The sequence below is a fragment of the Hyla sarda genome, chromosome 4 (genome assembly GCF_029499605.1).
Source record: "Hyla sarda isolate aHylSar1 chromosome 4, aHylSar1.hap1, whole genome shotgun sequence".
Classification (NCBI taxonomy): Eukaryota; Metazoa; Chordata; class Amphibia; order Anura; family Hylidae; genus Hyla; species Hyla sarda.
Window position 1 is genome coordinate 400,482,815 of NC_079192.1, and position 20,852 is coordinate 400,503,666.

At 42.0% G+C, this 20,852-nt stretch overlaps 1 protein-coding gene across 1 annotated transcript in view; it reads left to right on the plus strand.

The window, feature by feature from the left end:
- The window catches only part of LOC130267479 (RING finger protein 145-like), a gene marked incomplete at its 5' end in the record, with an annotated part of 34,952 nt that extends 16,101 nt beyond the window's left edge, over positions 1-18,851 (plus strand). Inside the window, 5 exon segments of the mRNA XM_056517345.1 lie at positions 7,118-7,258; positions 7,530-7,712; positions 7,796-7,943; positions 13,093-13,449; positions 17,951-18,851. Of these exon segments, the coding sequence (XP_056373320.1) occupies positions 7,118-7,258; positions 7,530-7,712; positions 7,796-7,943; positions 13,093-13,449; positions 17,951-18,391 (1,270 nt within the window).
- Positions 18,852-20,852: the final 2,001 nt, after the last annotated feature.

Genomic DNA, 20,852 nt, shown 5'->3' on the forward strand with positions numbered 1-20,852 from the left:
CTACTAGGAAACCATGGGCCCTGGCAGTTATGTGAATGTTGGCCCATTACATGGAGGTTGCACATTATAATTTACAAAACTAAGGGCCCTATTACACAAGATGATTATCGGGCACACAGGCTGGTATCACCTTGTGTAATAGGGTCAGTGTTCAGCCGACAAATGAGCATCATCGCTCATTGCCCACACATCTTACTATGTAATAGGGGAGTTGCATCCAGTGACTCTAGTAATTGTTTGTGCAGCCTTATTAGGCTCTTTAAATGAATGCAGATCTATGAGATTTACTGATCTAGCTTGTTTTGTGGCTTGGATCATCCAACAGGGACCTTTAACCCCTTATGGACTCCGCCCATTTGGGCCTTAAGGACAATTTTATTTTTACCTTTTCGTTTTTTCCTCCCCGCCTTCAAAAAATCATAAATCTTTTTTATATTTTCATCCACAGACTAACGGGGCCCCGGCACTGCCTCGTTGTGCGCTGGCTAATGTACGCCCCCCTCCCCATACACCTCAATGGGAGAGGCGGGGAGGCATCTCCCATAGAACTACATGGAGTAGGTGGCAGGGCTGTGGCCCAGTGCCGGAGATCGCGGGGGGTCCCAGCAGTCGGACCCCCGCGATCAAACACTTATCTCCTATCCTGTGTATAGGGGATAAGTGTCATATCAATGCAGATGTCCTTGAACACCACTTGGAAATGCGCTGTCTCCATAGATGGCAATGCATTTCTGAGCTGATTCCGCAGAAAGAATTGACATGTTCCTTTTTTCTGCGGAGTCTGGAATTTGAATTTCTACAGCAGCAGATGTTTCCAGCGCAGAAATTCTGCTATGTGAACAGTGCAGCAAAATCCCATTGAAATCCAGCACGGAAATTCCATCATGTGAACATAGCCTTAGGGGGTGTGCATAACAGCATACTTGTTGACCGATTCCATTGACAGCTGACAGAATTGTGATTGTAGCTCTGAAGTCAAATACAAGCTGTAATTTAGGATTAAAACAATAGCAATGCACAAAGTTAGTTAACATGTTGTGTAAATTATATGTAAAATTGTTCTAGAAGGAGGGCATAGACTTTTATTTGAATTTTACTATCTTTTTAGAGGGTCAAGAACTGTGCGGTAGCCCGTGACTCTTCTCTGCCACCCTGCGGTAGATTCTGCAGATGTTGGTGTGTGTGTGTGTATGTATGTATGTGTATGTATATATATATATATATATATATATATATATGTATGTATGTGTGTGTGTGTGTGTGTATATATATATATATATATATATAATATATATATATATAATATTAGTGCTGGGGGGTATACAGGTATGAACCGGATACCGTTTTTTTTTTTTTTTTTCTCACACGGTATGAATTTTTGCCCATACCGCTATACCGGTCGGGCCCCTGCCCCACCCTCCGAGTCAATAAAAAAAATTAAACTTACCCGTAATGGGGGTGGTCCGGGCCATCCATCCTTCCTGTAGTGTCCGGCGGCATTCCGGGTGGAGGGTGAACCGGTCCGGGCTGTCCTTCTTCTCCGGGGGTCCTCTTCTCCACTCCGGGCAGGCTCCGGCCTAGTACGCTGCATAGACGCAGTCTACGTCAGGTGCGTCGCTGCGCACGGACGTCACTGCGCAGCAGCGTCTATGCAGCGTTACTAGGCCAGAGCCTGCCCGGAGTGGAGAAGAGGACCCCCGGAGAAGGACAGCCCGGATCGGTTCACCCTCCACCCGGAATGCAGCAACTGGGAAGGGGAGTCAGGGTTCTGGGATGGACAGAGGTCTGGGATGGACTGGGGTCTGTATAATATACTATACCTACAGTAGGCCCTCCACCTGTTGAGGCCCTCAAGCTGTTGCAAAACTACAACTCCTAGCATGCCCGGACAGCCAACGGCTGTCCGGGCATGCTGGGAGTAGTAGTTTTGCAACAGCTGGAGGCACCCCTAGTTGGGAAACACTGACATATACTAGACACTACTATATAGTCCAACATGCTGGGAGTTGTAGTTTTGCAACAGCTGGAGGCACCCCTAGTTGGGAAACACTGACATATAATATACACTACTATATAGTCCAACATGCTGGGAGTTGTAGTTTTGCAACAGCTGGGGCTGTAGGGTTGTTTGTTACATCTATTTAAAAGGGTTCTCCACTGCCCCAGTGTTCAGATCATTTAGTTCCAAAAGCCCATTTAGTTCCGCTACGCCACCTCAATGCAAGTCTCAATGTACAAAAAAAAAAAATACCGTGAAATACCGTGATACTTTAGAAAAAAACGTGATACTCATTTTTGGTCATATCGCCCAGCACTAATAAATATATATATATATATATTTATATTCTGTGATTGATGTGATCCTTAGTAAAAGTCTTGACTTTTAATAATATTTTTCTGAAACGCTCGCCCCCAGTCAGTGCCCACCTCACATGCTGTATTGCACCACAGGGATTCACAGAATCTTATCTTGTAAGATTCAACATAGCTCCAGCAATAAATTCTTCAAATCTGTTGTGTGGTCCTGGGTTTTGACAGTAAACAGTCCTGGTTTCCATGCGCTACGCGCTGTACGTGACCCATTTACTGTTCAGCAAATGTTCACTCATTTTCCACCTAAAAATTCTGACATCTGACAAACCAGATGGGAACCGAGAGAGTCAGACCTGTTATATTGCAAATACATTTCTATGATGCAAACTAATCCAAAAAAGAAAGGTTACCGGCACTGCAGCCGCTCCTGCAATAGTAATACGCCTGAATGCACCTGGGATTCACTTGTACGCCCGCAATAAAGACTATACTACCACTGAAACTAGAAAACATACAGAAAGTAGCATGGAGCACTCACCCGGTCGCTTCTTGTTCCAGTTAAAATCCGAATTCTATCATCTTCTGATGTTAGCAGGGAGGCGGTAGATGGTAACGGGGGAGTTCAGACACTGGCCACGGACCGTGTCACGCCGCTTAGCACTTTGTCAGGCCGGCCTCTACATTTCTATGATGCATCTATCGTGCTTTTGTTTTAAGATTTATTTAATGTATTTATTTAATGTATTTATTTAATGTATTTATGTAATGTATTTATTTAATCATTACTACTTATTTATTTTTATTTATGGTTTTACTATATCTATTTAAAGCGTACGGTCATATTGCCAAAAAAAAGGGCTTATCCAGTATCCAATCCTGATCATGTGCATATAATTTTATGTCTTGGACTAATATATGCCTAACAAATATCATTTATATGTTGCTCACTTGCTTTTTTGTCTTGCCTTGTGGAGGGGGGCGTGTCCATCTCTCTCCCTCACTGTGATGACTCATCTGCTCTGAGTCTGGGAGCAGCCTGGCAGTCTGCAAATCACTGCACAGTAGTTTTTATGCCTACATTTCTATCTGTTCCTAGTAAAGCTGAATGCTACTCAACATAGCTGTCATTGTGTGTGTCATTCAGCTTTCACAGACTCTGATCAGCTTCTTTGTCATTCAGGAGTCAGAGGAAGCTTTGTCTGTTCAAGTATGCTGGGAGTTGTAGTTTTGCATTGCAACAGCTGGAGCTGCAGTGCTTGTAAAGCACTGTTATAGCAGTGTTTCCTTTAGCTGTTGCAAAATTACAACTCCCAGCATGCCCACACATCCTTTTGTCTGTAGTTTTGCAAGAGCTAGAGGCACACAGCTGGAGAATACACAGCTCTAAAACAGTTTTACAAAGATTGTACCCCCAGCTGTTGCAAAACTACAAATCCTGTACTGGTACAAAGGTGATCTCCTATACTGGATACCAAAACACTATATGGCCGGTATCCAGTATGCTGCAAAATACAGAATAGTCTGTCTACATAAAGACAGATGACCCCTAGTGGCGGCTATTTCCATTTTTTTTAAATATAGATTTAAAAAAATTAATCTAATCAGTAGTACTACAAAATAATAAGTTTTTCACAATGACAGTGCCACTTTAACCCCCTTAACGACGCAGGATGTAAATGTACGTCCTGGCGCGGTGGTACTTAACGCACCAGGACGTACATTTACGTCCTATACATAACTGCATCATTGGAGTGATGCTCGGGTCATGCGTGGCAGGTCCCGGCTGCTGATAACAGCCAGGGACCCGCCGGTAATGGCGGACATCTGCGTTCGAGCAGATGTCTGCCATTAACCCCTCAGATGCCATGATCAATACAGATCCGATCATCTAAAATGGCAGCCGGAGGTCCCCTCACCTGCCTCCGCTGCCTTCAACAGGTCTTCTGAGATCGAGCAGACCAGAGCAGAAGATGACCGATAACACTGATCAGTGCTATGCCCTATGCATGGCACTGAACAGTATTAGCAATCAAATGATTGCTATAGATAGTTCCATATGGGGACTATTAAAGTGTAAAAATAAAAGTAAAAAATTAAAGTGAAAAAAAATTTAAAAATCCCCTCCCCCAATAAAAATGTAAATTGTCCTTTTTTCCCCATCTTACCCCAAAAAAGTATTTAAAATTTTTTTTTTTAATAAACAAACATATTTGGTATCGATGCATGCCTAAATATCCGAACGGAATAAAGAAAACATCCATTTTACCGTAAAATGTACAGCATGAAAGCAGAACCTTCCAAAATTTGCTAAATTGCGGTTTTCTTATCAATTTCCCCATACAAATAGTAGTATTTTTTTTGGTTGTGCCATAAATTTTATGGTAAAATGAATGATGTCATTACAAAGGACAACTGGTCACACAAAAAACAATCCCTCATACTAGTCTGTGGATGAAAACATAAGAGTTATGATTTTTAGAAGGCGAGGAGGAAAAAACGAAAACGTTAAAATAAAATTGTCCTTAAGGTCCAAATGGGCTGAGTCCTTAAGGGGTTAATGTAATTATTAGTTACTAATAATAATAATTTAGATTATCATTCTGATTATTATTATTATCATAGAAAATATCTCCAGTTTTATTTCATAGTCATCTTTATGTGTGGGAGGCTGTCCGGGCATGCTGGGAGTTGTAGTTTTGCAACAGCTGGTGGCACACTTTTTGGAAATGCTGGTCTAGACCAGGCGCAGGCAACCTTCGGCACTGCAGATGTTTTGGACTACATCTCCCATGAAGCTCTTTCAGCCAAAATGCTGACGAAGCATCATGGGAGATGTAGTCCAAAACATCTGCAATGCCTAAGGTTGCCTGCGCCTGGTCTAGACAATGGTCTTAAAGGGGTATTCCAGGAAAAAACTTTTTTCTTTATATCAACTGGCTCCAGAAAGTTAAGCAGATTTGTAAATTACTTTTATTAAAAAATCTTAATCCTTTCAGTAATTATCAGCTGCTGAAGTTGAGTAGTTCTTTTCGGTCTGGCAACAGTGCTCTCTGCTGACATCTGTTTGTTTGTCTCGGGAACTGCACAGAGTAGAAGAGGTTTGCTATGGGGATTTGCTTCTAAACTGGACAGTTCCCGAGACACGTGTCATCAGAGAGCACTTAGACAGAAAAGAACAACTCAACTTCAGAAGCTCATAAGTACTGAAAGGATTAAGATTTTTTAATAGAAGTAATTTATATATCTGTTTAAAGGGGTATTCCAGGCAAAAACTTTTTTATATATATATCAACTGGCTCCGGAAAGTTAAACAGATTTGTAAATTACTTCTTAATCTTAATCCTTCCAATAGTTATTAGCTTCTGAAGTTTTCTGTCTAACTGCTCAATGATGATGTCACGTCACGGGAGCTGTGCATGATGGGAGAATATCCCTTGCATGATGGGAGAATATCCCCATAGGAGCTGGACAGCTCCCAGGACGTGAGTAATCAGAAAGCAGTTAGACAGAAAACAAAACTCAACTTCAGAAGCTAATAACTATTGGAAGGATTAAGATTTTTTTAATAGAAGTAATTTACAAATCTGTTTAACTTTCCGGAGCCAGTTGATATATAAAAAAATGTTTTTGCCTGGAATACCCCTTTAACTTTCTGGAGCCAGTTTATATATATATATATATATATATATATATATATATATATATATATATATATATATATTCAGTGCAGGATTGTCTGGACTGGATCCAATTGTACAAAACTTTAGCTGTAAGTCATTCTGTTCTGTAGGGGTTTTTATTTCGGCTTTATCATGTAAATGTTTCAGTTCACTGACAGCAGAGATCTTATAATGGTAATAAATTACTCCAATTTCTGGACACCCAATTCTACAACTTTCTAATAAACGTGTGTGTGTGTGTGTGTGTGTTTTTATTATCATTATTATCATTATTATTATTATCATCATCATCATTATCATCATTATTATCATCATTATTATCATCATTATCATTATTATCATTATTATTATCATTATCAATTATCATTATTATCATCATTATTAGCGATGAGCGAACTTACAGTAAATTCGATTCGTCAAGAACTTCTTGGCTCGGCGGTTGCTCCTAGGACTGTATCCACCTTTTCCAGCCCACCGGAGCACCGGAAAGCTGAACAAATTTATGCAGGAAAAGTCAGCAACCGCCGAGCCGACAAGTTCGTGACGAATAGAATTTACTGTAAGTTCGCTCATCTCTAATCATTATTTTTATTATCATTTTTATTATCATTTTTATCATTATTATCACCATTATTATAACCACCATTATTATTATAATTATCATTATTATTATCATCATTATTATTACCATTATTATTATCATCATCATTATCATTACCATTATTATCATCATTATCATTATTATCATCATCATTTATTATTATTACCATTATTATTAGAGATGAGCGAACTTACAGTAAATTCGATTCGTCACGAACTTCTCGGCTCGGCAGTTGATTACTTATCCTGACATAAATTAGTTCAGCTTTCCGGTGCTCCGGTGGGCTGGAAAAGGTGAATACAGTCCTAGGAGACTCTTTCCTAGGACTGTATCCACCTTTTCCAGCCCACCAGAGCACCTGAAAGCTGAACTAATTTATGCAGGATAAGTCATCAACTGCCGAGCCGAGAAGTTCGTGACGAATCGTATTTACTGTAAGTTCGCTCATCTCTATTATCACCATTATTATTATTATTATTATTATTATTATTATTAATAATCTCTACATTTTGTGTCCTGACAGTATTGCTGAGTGTTGTAGTACTCCGTACTCTCTCCTCGGTTTGGTTTTTACCGTTTCCTTCATGGCTCTTGGAGTGCTGACCCTCTGCAAGTTTTATCTGCAAGGATATCGTGCATTTATGAATGATCCTACAATGAACAGGTGAGTAGACGGTGCCCTTCCATCTTGTGTCTCTTTACATCAGTGTTACCCAACTAGTGCGCCTCCAGCTGTTGCAAAACTACAACTCCCAGCATGCCCGACAGCCGAAGGCTGTCGGGCATGCTGGAGTTGTAGTTTTGCAACAGCTGGAGGCACCCTGGTTGGGAAACCCTGCTTTACATTGTTACACCATTAGGGGGTAGTACTATGGGGTCGCACGTTTGTTTGAGGGGAATGTCTTCATGATTGTTCATTACTTCTCTTTCTCTAGAGGAATGACTGAGGGGGTGACCCTGCTCATCCTCGCTGTACAGACCGGACTGATCGAGTTACAGGTGGTCCATCGTGCTTTCCTCCTCAGCATTATCCTCTTCATAGTGGTGGCCTCCATTCTGCAGTCTATGCTGGAGATTGCCGATCCTATTGTCCTGGCCCTGGGAGCGTCTCGAGACAAGTAAGTAGAGTTACTTTCTGCTTATGTCTGGTAAGTGCCAGGCTGAGTTACGCGCCTTTTTATGTTTTATTTTTATCCTGTAGGAGTCTGTGGAAGCATTTCCGAGCGGTCAGCCTCTGCTTGTTCCTCCTGATTTTCCCTTCTTACATGGCCTACATGATCTGTCAGTTCTTCCATATGGATTTCTGGCTCCTGATAATCATTTCCAGCAGTATCCTTACTTCTCTACAGGTAATGTCTTTTCTGTGTGCGATCCTTAAAGGTCTCATATACACAAAAATCCCCCATAGGGTACCCAGGGTATTTAAATCACAAATTCCAATTCCTTTCAGGGTCGAAGACCCATCCGGGACAAAGACCCCCCAACTAGGATCACCCTTTTAAAACTTCACTTTTATTTATTATATTAAAATTAAACCAAATTATAGTGCAAAAGTAATACAAAAAGAAGTGTGTTTTTAAAGCACAATATATGGGATTGGATTGGTCCAATAATGGTTCCACTAATTTAATTTTCACTCAGGCTTCTATGTTAGGGACTCTTTATCCCATTTATCTGGGTCCCAAGACTCCAATTTCAACGGTCCACACCACATAGAGCTTCCTATATTCTATATCTACCAATTCCCAATATTGCTAGTTACAATTAATTACTCCCTAGCATCCCCCCGATGTTTCGCTGGAGAGACCCAGCTTTATCAAGGTATAGGACACTATAGGGGTCTTTGTCCCGGATGGGTCTTCGACCCTGAAAGGAATTGGAATTTGCGATCCTTAAAGGGGTACTCTGGAGGGGGGAAAAAGTTAAGTTCAAATCAATTGGTGCCAGAAAGTTGTACAGATTTATAAATTACTTCTACTATTTAAAAAAATATCTTAATCCTTCCAGTACTTATAAGCTGCTGTATGTTCCAGAGGAAGATGTGTAGTTCTTTTCTGTCTGACCATAGTGCTCTCTGCTGACACCTCTGTTTGTGTCAGTAACTGTCCAGAGCAGGAAAATATCCCCATGGCAAACCGTTCCTGGCAAGGACAGAGGTGGCAGCAAAGAGCACTGTGGTCAGACTAAAGAACTACACAACTTCCTCTGGAGCATACAGCAGCTGATAAGTACTGGAAGGATTAAGATTTTTGAATAGAAGTCATTTACAAATCTGTATAATTTTCTGGCATTAGTTACTTCTCTGGAGTAACACTTTAAAGGGGTTTTCCAGTGAAAAACTACAGTGGTCCCTCAAGTTACAATAGTAGTTGGTTCCAGGACGACCATTGTATGGTGAATCCATTGTATATTGAGACCATAACTCTATGGAAACCTGGTAATTGGTTCTGAAGCCCAAAATGTCATCCAAAAATAGGAAAAAGTGAGGATTAAAGACAAATAAGTAGATCACTAATAGCGATAAAGCAAATCCTTACATATAAAAGTAATAAAGATCTGCTGGAGCTGTAATCACTGTCTATGTAGGGGACAGGAGCTCCTTCAGGGTCCTGTACAGAACACAGTGTCCTAAAAATAACATGGAGCCGCCCCCACCTGGTGTCCAAAGGAGCAGCTAACCCTGGGACAGGTAAAGAGTACAGAACATGTAATACCTCCCCGTACTGTAGGAGGCGCTACCAGACAGCCAGTCAGTGCATGCACTTCAGTAATACAGGTAAAGAGTACAGAACATGTAATACCTCCCTGTACTGTAGGGGGCGCTACCAGACACCAGTCAGTGCATACACTTCAGTTATACAGGTAAAGAGTACAGAACATGTAATACCTCCCTGTACTGTAGGGGGCGCTACCAGACACCAGTCCGTGCATGCACTTCAGTAATTACAGGGGTTTTACCAGTGAAATGCCCATTCTGATTGGTCGGTTCTTCCAGCCATTGACATGTCTCACAGATCTGGACTGTCCGTATCATTGTATGTTGAGTCTGGTTTCAAGTTACAATGGTCCAGAAAAGATCATTGTATGTTGGAACTATTGTATGTTGAGGCCATTGTAAATTGAGGGATTACTGTATTCCCCCTATCATCATAAATGTGCGACAGATGGGAGTGTGACTCCCGGCACCCCATCTGATCAGCTGATGGATGGGGCTGTGATGCTGCACATTCTTTGCTGTTTGCCATTCATTTGCTTGTAACTACCTGGTACTGGAGCTCAGTCCTATTTAGGTTAATAGCACTCATCTGCAGTACTCAAATGTAGAGGTTTGGTGCTGTGCCTTTTGAACAAAGAGGACACTCTCTTTCTGGAGCACCACAGCCCCTTTTAGCTAAACGGTAGAAAACCTCAATAATCTGATACTGGTAATAGAAAGCTGGACTGGGAATCTGGCAGAATTCCTTGAACCAAGGTTATTGCAGTACAGCTGGATCACATACGAGCAGTAGTGATAGAGGAAACAATATTCTTTATTGCGGACAATGTATTTGCAGAGGAGACTCCTCTCTGTGTCTGTTACTTTTTACATTATACAGTAGATCAGTGTTGTCCAAACCGGGTTCCTCCGGCTGTTGCAAAACTACAATTCCCAGCATGCCCGGACAGCCTTTGGCTGTCCGGGCATGCTTGGAGTTGTAGTTTTGCAACAGCTGGGGGCACCCTGCTTGGGAAACACTGCAGTAGATTTTTTATGTATAAAATATATATGTGTATGTATATATGTATACCTCAAATATATATATATATATATATATATATATTTATTATATATTTATATATATATATTATATATAATATATATATATATATATATATATATATATATATATATATATATATATATATATATTAATTATACTAATTCGTTAGCCTGTATTTGTGGGAGGGGCGGATGTACCTTTTAAGAACCCGCGGCTGTTCTAGTACTCCACACGGTGCGTTCGTCACATGATGTTCGCAAGTCAGCTGATGGGAAGGAGGAAGTGGCATCCATCCGGGTGGTGAGTATGTCTGTCTGCGCTCCCGATTCCCGCAACTACGATCATCGGGTGGTAAGTATGAGTTACGGTGGAGACCGGGAGCCGGGCGGATGTATTCAACACCTCGTTCTGCACCAGCCTCGGCCCGCCGGTTGCGCTGTCGGTATTTACGTACAGCGGGTGCGTACTTCAGAGCCCAACATAAAGTTCAGCTTGAGCCGGCACAGGCAGAGGGTAGGTGGTATTGGACGAGCAGGTGATTATTGGGGTTAAGAGGCTGGGTCCTGGGCAGCGGCGGTGCAGATCCGGCACGTATCCTTATGGGTCTATGCTGTCGCCACTGGGTCTCCATCACTGTTCATGGGCAAGACTGGCTCGGCCCCCTGTCTGTGTCAGGGGTTAAGCATTCTGATGTACACATTGCTTCTTTTATAGCCTATTGTAGAGATATTACAGGGTCGCAGGGGGTTGTTATCTTCGCTCTCCCCTCCTTTTTGTATGTTATATTTCTTTCATCCTCGCAGTAGTAGCATCAGTCCTCTGCAAGAGGGGAGTGACTATCTATTCAGACTTACCACGCTCTTATTGTCATGGATATGGAATTCTTAGTTCATGACATCGGCATAAGCTATGAGGGTTGATTCTCTGCATATGTTCATAGTTTGTTTCATGTATACGGTCATATAGTTATTCGGTGCATATGCTCTTAGTTTGTTTGGAGATACGACATGGCTCTCCTGCTTGCAGGCAGGGAGTGTCTTGCATTTTTGCTGGGCATGCACTTGTAGCGTTTGTGCGGTGCATACGTTTGTAGGGTTGGTGCTGTACGTGCACTGGTAGCTTTTGTACTGTACATATGCTCGTAGCATTTATACTGTACATACGCTCGTAGCATTAATGTTGTTCATACACTCAGTCTATACTGTACATACGCCCATAGCAGTTATGCTGTACAAGCGTTTGTTCTGTGCATACGCTCATATAATTTGTTCTGTGCATAAGCGCATATAGTTTGTTCTGTGCATAAGCGCATATAGTTTGTTCTGTGCATAAGCGCATATAGTTTGTTCTGTGCATAAGCGCATATAGTTTGTTCTGTGCATACGCTCATATAGTTTGTTCTGGGCATAAGCGCATATAGTTTGTTCTGGGCATAAGCGCATATAGTTTGTTCTGTGCATAAGCGCATATAGTTTGTTCTGTGCATAAGCGCATATAGTTTGTTCTGTGCATAAGCGCATATAGTTTGTTCTGTGCATACGCTCATATAGTTTGTTCTGTGCATAAGCGCATATAATTTGTTCTGGGCATAAGCGCATATAGTTTGTTCTGGGCATACGCTCATATAGTTTGTTCTGTGCATATAGTTTGTTCTGTGTATACGCGCATATAATGTGTTCTGTGCATATAGTTTGTTCTGTGCATACACTCGGGGAGATTTATCAAAACCTGTCCAGAGGAAAAGTTGCTGAGTTGCAGAGGCCTTGTGAAAAATGAAAGAAGCGATCTGATTGGTTGCTATGGGTAACTCAGCAACTTTTCCTCTGGACAGGTTTTAATAAATCTCCTCCCATATAGTTTGTTCTGTGCATACACTCATATAGTTTGTTCTGTGTATTCGTTCATATAGTTTGTTTTGGACATATGCTCATATAGTTAGTTCTGGACATACGCTCATAGGGGGACATTTCCTAATCTAGTCTATTCTGGGTATGCCTATAGACCAGCGTATGTGGTAGTCTCCTGTCTTTTGTGCTCCTAATTTATCAAAGGTCTCACAGCCCTTGATAAATTCTGTGCTCAGACTTCAGGGTCTACAGCTTAAACTGCATTTAGACCTGCTCCAACATGGTCTGACATTTCAGCGTATTTTGGGCAGATGCGACTTGTCGCCCAAAAGTCGCACTTGATAAATTCAGCACCAATGCATTTTCCAATGCATTTCTGCAAAAATAGACTTGCATGCATCATGTTCTAAAAATACTCTAGAGCAAAAGTCGCTGAAAAGTCGCACATATTTAGACTGCGACTTTCTGAGAGACAAATTTAGACAGGAAAAACCAGTCTAAATCCTTTGATAAATCTCCCCCATATAGTTTGCTCTGGACATACGTTCAAATAGTTTGTTCTGGACATACGTTCATATAGTTTGTTCTCTACATACGCTCATATAGTTTGTTGTGGACATACGATCATATAGTTTGTTCTGGACATACGTTCATATAGTTTGTTCTGGACATACGTTCATATAGTTTGTTCTGGACATACGCTCATATAGTTTGTTTTGTGCATATGCTCATGTAGTTTTTTGTGCATACGTTCATATAGTTGTTCTTTCTATGCTTATGCTCTCTAATGACACATGGTGAAGATTCACCTCAGACCAGCTTACCTTTTTTTTTTTTTTTTCTTCCCCTGCTGTAACCAATGTTGGTAACATTGCACCCTCTCCCCACAGGTACTGGGCACGCTCTTTATCTACGTTCTCTTTATGATTGAGGAGTTTCGCAAGGAGCCAGTGGAAAACATGGACGACGTCATTTACTATGTGAACGGCACTTACCGCCTGCTAGAATTCCTCGTGGCTCTGTGCGTGGTGGCCTACGGGGTCTCGGAGACAGTGTTCGGAGAGTGGACCGTAATGGGATCCATGATAATCTTCATTCACTCGTACTATAACGTCTGGCTGCGGGCTCAGCTCGGATGGAAGAGTTTCCTTTTACGCAGGGATGCGGTCAATAAGATCAAGTCTTTACCCATTGCCACCAATGTACAACTGTTGCAACACAATGACATCTGTTCTATATGCTATCAGGTGGGTACCAGACAGACTGTAGAATATTGTAATATACTGTAGCCCTCCAGATGTTGCAAAACTACAACTCCCAGCATGCCCGGACAGCCAACGGCTGTCCAGGCATGCTGGGAGTTGTCGTTTTGCAACATCCAGAGGGCTATGTTTTGAGACCACTAACCTATAAGAGGCTTTTAGGGAACCACTTTGGATACTGTATAGAGAATTCCTCTTGAGACTCACACCTTTGTGCTTCATGGTAAATGGAGCAGAAATTATACAGAATCAGCGTTTATTTCCGCTGCAATCAGTATAGCTTTAGTTATCCTGCATGGTTACAGTCCCATTGGTGTACTGGGGAGAAGTCGCCCTGACCACTCCTATGTCCAGCATCTGGCTGTAAGTCAACTGGCTGCAGCAGGAGCCTCCCCCCCTCATTCCCTTTTGCAATATAAGGGTATGTTCACACTACAGAATTTCCGCTGCATGAAATTAAACATTGGTGTGAATGGATCTTCCGCTGACCCATTCACACTGCCACTCAACAGTGACGTAACAGTCACATGGCTCTACGTCACTGCTGAGAGGCGACTCTGGCTGGGTTACAGTAGAAGACAGGAGTGGCCCAGGGAAACCACCACCTCCAGTTCATCAGCAGCACTATAAGTCTACAGGAGCTATATTATGTACAGTGGTCCCTCAAGTTACAATATCAATCGGTTCCAGGACAACCATTGTATGTTGAGACCATAACTCTATGGAAACCTGGTAATTGGTTCTGAAGCCACCAAAATGTCATCCAAAAAATAGGAAAAAGTGATGATTAAAGAAAAACAAGTAGATAACGAATATAGATAAAGCAAATTATTACATATAAAAGTTAGGCTGGGTTCACACCACGTTTTTGCAATACAGGTCTTGTATTAGGTTTTTGATTTAAAGGAAAAAAACGGATTCCTCAAAACCTGACTAAACTGTATCAAAACGTGTGTCCAAATTACAATCCACATACGGTTTGAAAAATGATGTCTGGTTGCATCCGTTTTAGTTTTTTTTTAAAGAAAAAAAAAAAAGTAAAGTATACGTTTTTAACTTTTCATTCCATTATGAATAAAGTTTCACTTGTTTGCATAGTTTTTTTTCTTGGAATTTCCAAGTCATAAACCGGATGGAACCGTACGCACATACTGTTCTGTACGTACGGTTCCCATTGACTCCCATGTTAAAAAAGAAAAAAAACGTATACATTTCAATACGGTTTTTCACCTGGACCAAAAACCATGGTAGGCTACGGTTTTGGGTACGGTGAGAAAAAGGACAAAACCGTATGATGCAAAACGGATTCATACAGTTCCATAAAGTTTTCAAATGGAAAACGTATACGGGAACTGTATTGCAAAAATGTGGTGTGAACCCAGCCTAAGAAAGATCTGCTGGGAGCTGTATTCACTGTCTATGTAGAGGACAGGAGCTTCTTCAGGGTCCTGTACAGTGCATGCATAGTCTTAAAAAAAAAGTAACATGGAGCAGCTAACCCTGGTACAGGTAAAGAGTACAGAACATGTAATACCTCCCTGTACTGTAGGGGGCGCTACCAGACAGAAATTCAGTGCATACGCTTCAGTAATACAGGGGTTTTATCAGTGAAATGCCCCATTCTGATTGGTCAGATCTTCCAGCTATTGACACATTTCACAGGTCTGGACTGTCTGTACATTGTATGTTGAGTCTGGGTTCAAGTTACAATGGTCCAGAAAAGACCCTTGTATGGTGAAAATATTGTATGTTGAGGCCATTGTAAGTTGAGGGGGTCACTGTATATTTGTGTATGTATATATATATATAATATAATTTTTATTTTTTATTTTTTTTTAAGTGGCAGAGAAGTCTCTACTTTTAAAAAAGGAATTCTGTTTGTGGATTCCGCCAAAAGAATGAAAATGCTCCTTTTTCTAGCGGATCATTTTCTACTGCCCAAATTCTGCAGCGTGAATGGGTCAGCAAAAAACCCATTCACACTAATGTAAAGGTCCATGCAGCAGAATTCCTAAAATTCTGTAGTATAAACATACCCTTAGGTCGGGTTCACATGGCTGAAAATGTGTAGAATGTCACCCCAGAAAAACATGACAGACAGACATTCGGCACTTTTGAATGATCCAGCAGGTGCTAGAACCGCTCGGAAATGTGTATTTTCTCATAGACCACAATGCGTTTCCGAGCAGAATCCTCAGAAATAATAGACACTGACAGGGTATGTTCATACAGAAGTGAACATACCCCTTTATACTGCAGCAGGGAACAAGGGGGGGAGGCTCCTGCTGCAGCCAGTTGACTTACAGCCAGATGCAGGACAGAGAGGAGGAGGAGAGGAGACATGGTTAAGCTCCTGGGGCACACAGAGGATTTCTTTTATAAGTATTCTCAGTTTTACTTGTAGAGTTGAAGATAGGAAAAAAAAAAGAGGGAGACAGACAAACGGCGCAACCTGTGCCATTACTCCGATGTATAATTAGTCAAATATGTGAGTAGCAATGTTGTGCTCACCTGGTAGTGTTATGCTGAGAGCATAACATCTAATAGCATGTTCACTCGATTCCGGGGTAGGAGGGAAGGAGCTGCCCGAGGTGTTCCCGTATCGGAGTGCCTCAATACGGTGGTCAGAAGCTTGAAGGTAATCCGTATGCACGGCGTGGCAAAAGAACCTCGTTCCGGCGCTCACTTAAAAAAATAATAAAAGTAAACTAGGATTTATTAGTAAAACAAACGGACTACGCGTTTCAAGGGGCTTATCCCCTCTTCCTCAGGTCCTGAGGAAGAGAGGACCAAGCCCCTTGAAAAGCGTAGTCCGTTTGTTTTACTAATAAATCCTAGTTTACTTTTATTATTTTTGTCTGCATCGGTTACTTGGTATATATGCCATACTTGCCTGTGCATCGGCTACAAGAATCATAGAAGTGAGCGCAGTTTTACTTGTAATGTGAGCCAAAATAGGATCAAAGGAAAGAAGGAGATTAAGGGAGGAAATGTTCCTTCAATTAAGAAACTAGAGAGGTGACCAGTCTTTATTTTTCCTGGAAATTCGGTCACAATCATACGACTCCCAAGCTAATTTTATGAATGGGTCCTAATAGCCGTGAATGGGACCCATGCTTAAATCCTGCTGGGCGTCATACGATTGCCCAATCTGAAAGTCAGGTGGGAGATGAGCATTACAGGTACATTTCAGTGGGTGGCATGTAATGTTTCACTTCTCCTGTGGGGGGCAAGCTTTCAGAGCACAACTTGGTCATGTGTCCCTCCTCCTCCTGTGAACAGAAGCTCTATCATGATCCAGTGGCCCCTCAACATACGATGGTAATTCATTCCAAACGAGCCATCGTTTGTGGAATCCATCGTATGTTGAGGGATTCGTGCAATGTAAAGTATAGAAAGATGTACTCACCTGTCCCCGCCGCTCCCGATGGTGACCCCGGGCCTCCGCTGGGCTCTGCTGGTCTTCTCCGGTCCTCCGCTGTCTTCTCCGGTCCTCTGCTGTCTCCCACAAGGCCTTACTGGGCCTACGTAGCGACGTCATTACGCTGCTGCGTACGCCATTCCTATTGGATGACGGGACGGCGTGCGCAGCAGCGTATTGATGTCATCGGAGAGGGCCGAGAAGACACCGGAAGACCAGCGCTGGACCCGGAGGGCACCCCGGTGCATCGTGGAGGGGTAAGTAATACCTACCGCACCACACGGGGAACATTAAGCTGCTACCCGGCAGAAGCTTAAGCATTTGGCGCTGCCGGATAGCACTTAATGCGATGGCCCCGACATAAAAAAAGCATCGTATGTCGATGCTGACATCGACATGCGATGGCCTCTGAGAGGTCATCGTATGTCGATTTGATCATATGTCGGGGCCATCGTAGGTCGGGGGGTCACTGTACTATGGTATTTTATAAACTGAATGCTACTGGAGACTTGTATGGTCCATTTTCCGAAAGTATACTCTTCTGTGCAGGGCTTAAAAAGTGCTGGAGTTCAGGAAATGGATTAACCGTAGTCCATTATGACCATACATAATATTAGTTTTAACTTCAACCATTTTAGCATGTAAAAAGGCAGCAACGTAACAAAATGTGACTTACCAAATGCGTTGTATATTCAAAAATGCAGCCAGACAATGATGTGGATGGGGCGTAAAATATTTACGAATTTGGAAAAATATTTGTTTCCAGCTCTTAAAGGGGTACTCCGCTGCTCGGCGTTTGGAACCAACTGTTCCAAACACTGGAGCCGGGAGCTCGGGACGTCATAGCCCTGCTCCCTCATGACGTCACACCCGCCCCCTCAATGCAAGTCTATGGGAGGGGGCGTGACTGCCGTCACGCCCCCTCCCATAGACTTGCATTGAGGGGGCGGAGCTATGACTTCACGAGCTCCTGGCTCCAGCGTTCGGAACAGTTTGTTCCAAACGCTGAGCAGCGGAGTACCCATTTAAGACCTCTTCTCACTGTGTTTTCTCTGTGTTTTGCAGGACATGACTTCTGCGGTCATCACCCCCTGCAGCCATATTTTCCATGCTGGATGCCTTAAAAAGTGGCTGTACGTGCAGGAGTCGTGTCCCCTATGTCACTGCCAGCTAAAATCCCTGTCTCAGCAACCGGGCGCCGAGTCTGGAACCGTTGTCAACTCCGCACCAGATGCCAGCGCACCCAATCCACAACCCGAAAACCCCTCTAGGGGCGTTGAAAACAACGTGGTCCCCGTAGAGGCAGATCCTGCAAACAGCAGTGCAGAGTCTGCACAGAACAGAGACACTCAGTCCACAGAACCTACAGAGACAAATCCAGAACAGACAGAGAACAGTCTACCTAACGACACGGGGGGGAGCAGGCCTGATAGCAGGGAGGAGCAGGCCGAGGACTTCAGAGAGAACAGTTTTTCCAAAGGCAGTGAGGTCCGTGCAGGGATCTGAATGTCATCCACGTACTGGGACTTGCCATTTCTAAGCCAAAATCCCATCCTTGCCACGTGCGGCGTTCTGCAGTTCCCGGAGAGGATGTGAGGACTTTAGCACTGACACTCATCAAAAGCGTATGCAAAAAAATTTTTTTTTGTGTGTGTGTGTTCCCCGCCCCCATGTACATTTATTTTTATTTTTTCTCTTAACGTTTCAGTATCTGAAGAAGAGAAGTAAAGCGAACAGAATAATTCTCATCGCTGTCAGCCACTGCCAATGGACACACAGAGTACTGCTTACGCCGCTGGGTGCTTTCCATGGTGCGGGAATTTTTTTTCCCCCTTTTTTTAATTTTTCTCAAAATTTTGGAAAATAATTCTTCCAACTCGGGAGGATATTAGGCCATCAACGTTTACACAGGCAAAAAAAATATTAGAGATGAGCGAACTTACAGTAAATTCGATTCGTCACAAACTTCTCGGCTCGGCAGTTGATGACTTTTCCTGCATAAATTAGTTCAGCTTTCCGGTGCTCCGGTGGGCTGGAAAAGGTGGATACAGTCCTAGGAAAGAGTCTCCTAGGACTATATCCACCTTTTCCAGCCCACGGGAGCACCGGAAAGCTGAACTAATTTATGCAGACTAAAGTCATCAACTGCCGAGCCGAGAAGTTTGTGACGAATCGAATTTACTGTAAGTTCGCTCATCTCTAAAAAATATCATTCTTTGGCTTTCTGAGAAGTAACCTAAAAGCATGGCGGGGGTAGGGGGAAAGGTTGACTCGGCTGGTGTGAAAAAAGGGAGGCTGCACGCTTGCATGCTCACTTGCTCGCACTCGGAATATACACAATCTGGGAAAATCTTTAAAAAAAAATGGGGGCATCACTGGAATTTTAAAATGATGGACCCTGCAAATATTTTTTATTTCTTGGTTGTTTTTTTATTTTTTGTAGTATTGCATTGCAGTTCTGTACAGCCCTTTATATGAAGTATAACTGGAGCTCAGGTGATCATGTGACTATGGGATGAGCTCCACTGCACCGAAAAGGGGGCGCACGAATCACATTTCTGCAGTCTATGAAAAAACAGTGTTAAAAACAATGGCGATTATTTGCACTTTTTGGAAATGAGTACGCGCCTCGGGTGTACGATCAAATACGGCAAATGCTGCCATAGTAAGGTAGAGCTAGCACTTTGATTATATAGCTTTGCTTTGTTTTTCTGTTCGTTTCTTCTTTTTTTTTTTTTTTTCTTTATTTTGCCCTGGCCAGAAAATGTTGTGTTTTTAACATTTTAACATTTGATTATGGCTTTAGGTGGGGAAAAAAAAAAAAGAAAAAAGATAAAATAAAAACATTTTTTTATGTGAATTTTGATATAAAATACAAAAAAAAAGGAAAAAGCATTAATTTATACTAGCATACATTGGCTGTGACGGGAGGCTGAGCTGTCGGCCTCACTGATGTGAGTTTTTAGAGATTTTATTTGGCTTTTTTTTTTTTTTTTTTTTTTTTTTTTAAAGTGGTACATTTGGATGTAGACTGACAGACATAGCTGAATGTCTTAATAAATTATATTTAAACATGCCGCAGGGCTTGTTCTGAAGTATATTGTCATTTGTTCTTAAGTTCATGAGCGTGAATGATATTCACCTTTTTTTTTTTTTTAATGTTTTTTTAAAGACATTTTTTCATTTAGCCTGCTATAAAAATTCACTATAAAAAATCATCCGTAATGAACGTCCATCATAAAAATCTTTTAAATCGGCCATTAAACGTCCATTAGAAAAATCCCATAGACTAGACTATAATGGGATTTTCTAATAGCCGTCACACGGTGATCACCGGGGATGGCCTGAAGCGCCGTGTGATGTACCGGGCTAAAGGAAGTAGGAAGTAAACAGCCCGGCCGACCGATCAGCTGTTGCGGAGCTCCGGGGCAACATACGGAGGTAAGTGAAAGTTTGTTTTGTCTTTTTTTGCAGCCCGGGCAGGACATCTCCTTTAAAGGGGGTACTCCGGTGGAAGACTTATTATTTTATTTTATTTTTTAAATCAACTGGTGCCAGAAAGTTAAACAGATTTGTAAATTACTTCAATTAAAAATTCTTAACCCTTCCAGTACTTATTAGCGGCTGTATACTACAAAGGAAATTCAAAGGAACTTTCTTGCTTCAGTTGATTTAAAAACAACAACAAAAAAGTTTTCCATCGGAGTACCCCTTTTAAAAGCGTTATCCAGGAATAGAAAAACAGAACTAATTTCTTACAAAACCGCTCCCCGTCTGTCTCTAGGTTGGGTGTGGTTCTGCGGCTCATTTCCATTGTCGTGAATGGAGCCAAGTTGTAATACCACACACAACCTGGAGATTTTTGTCCACTTTTTTTGTGTGCTCGTAATGTGTAGGTGCATCAAATTTATTAAATGGTCGCAGGGCATTTGACTTTTTTATTTACATTTTTTTTTTTTTTTTAAGT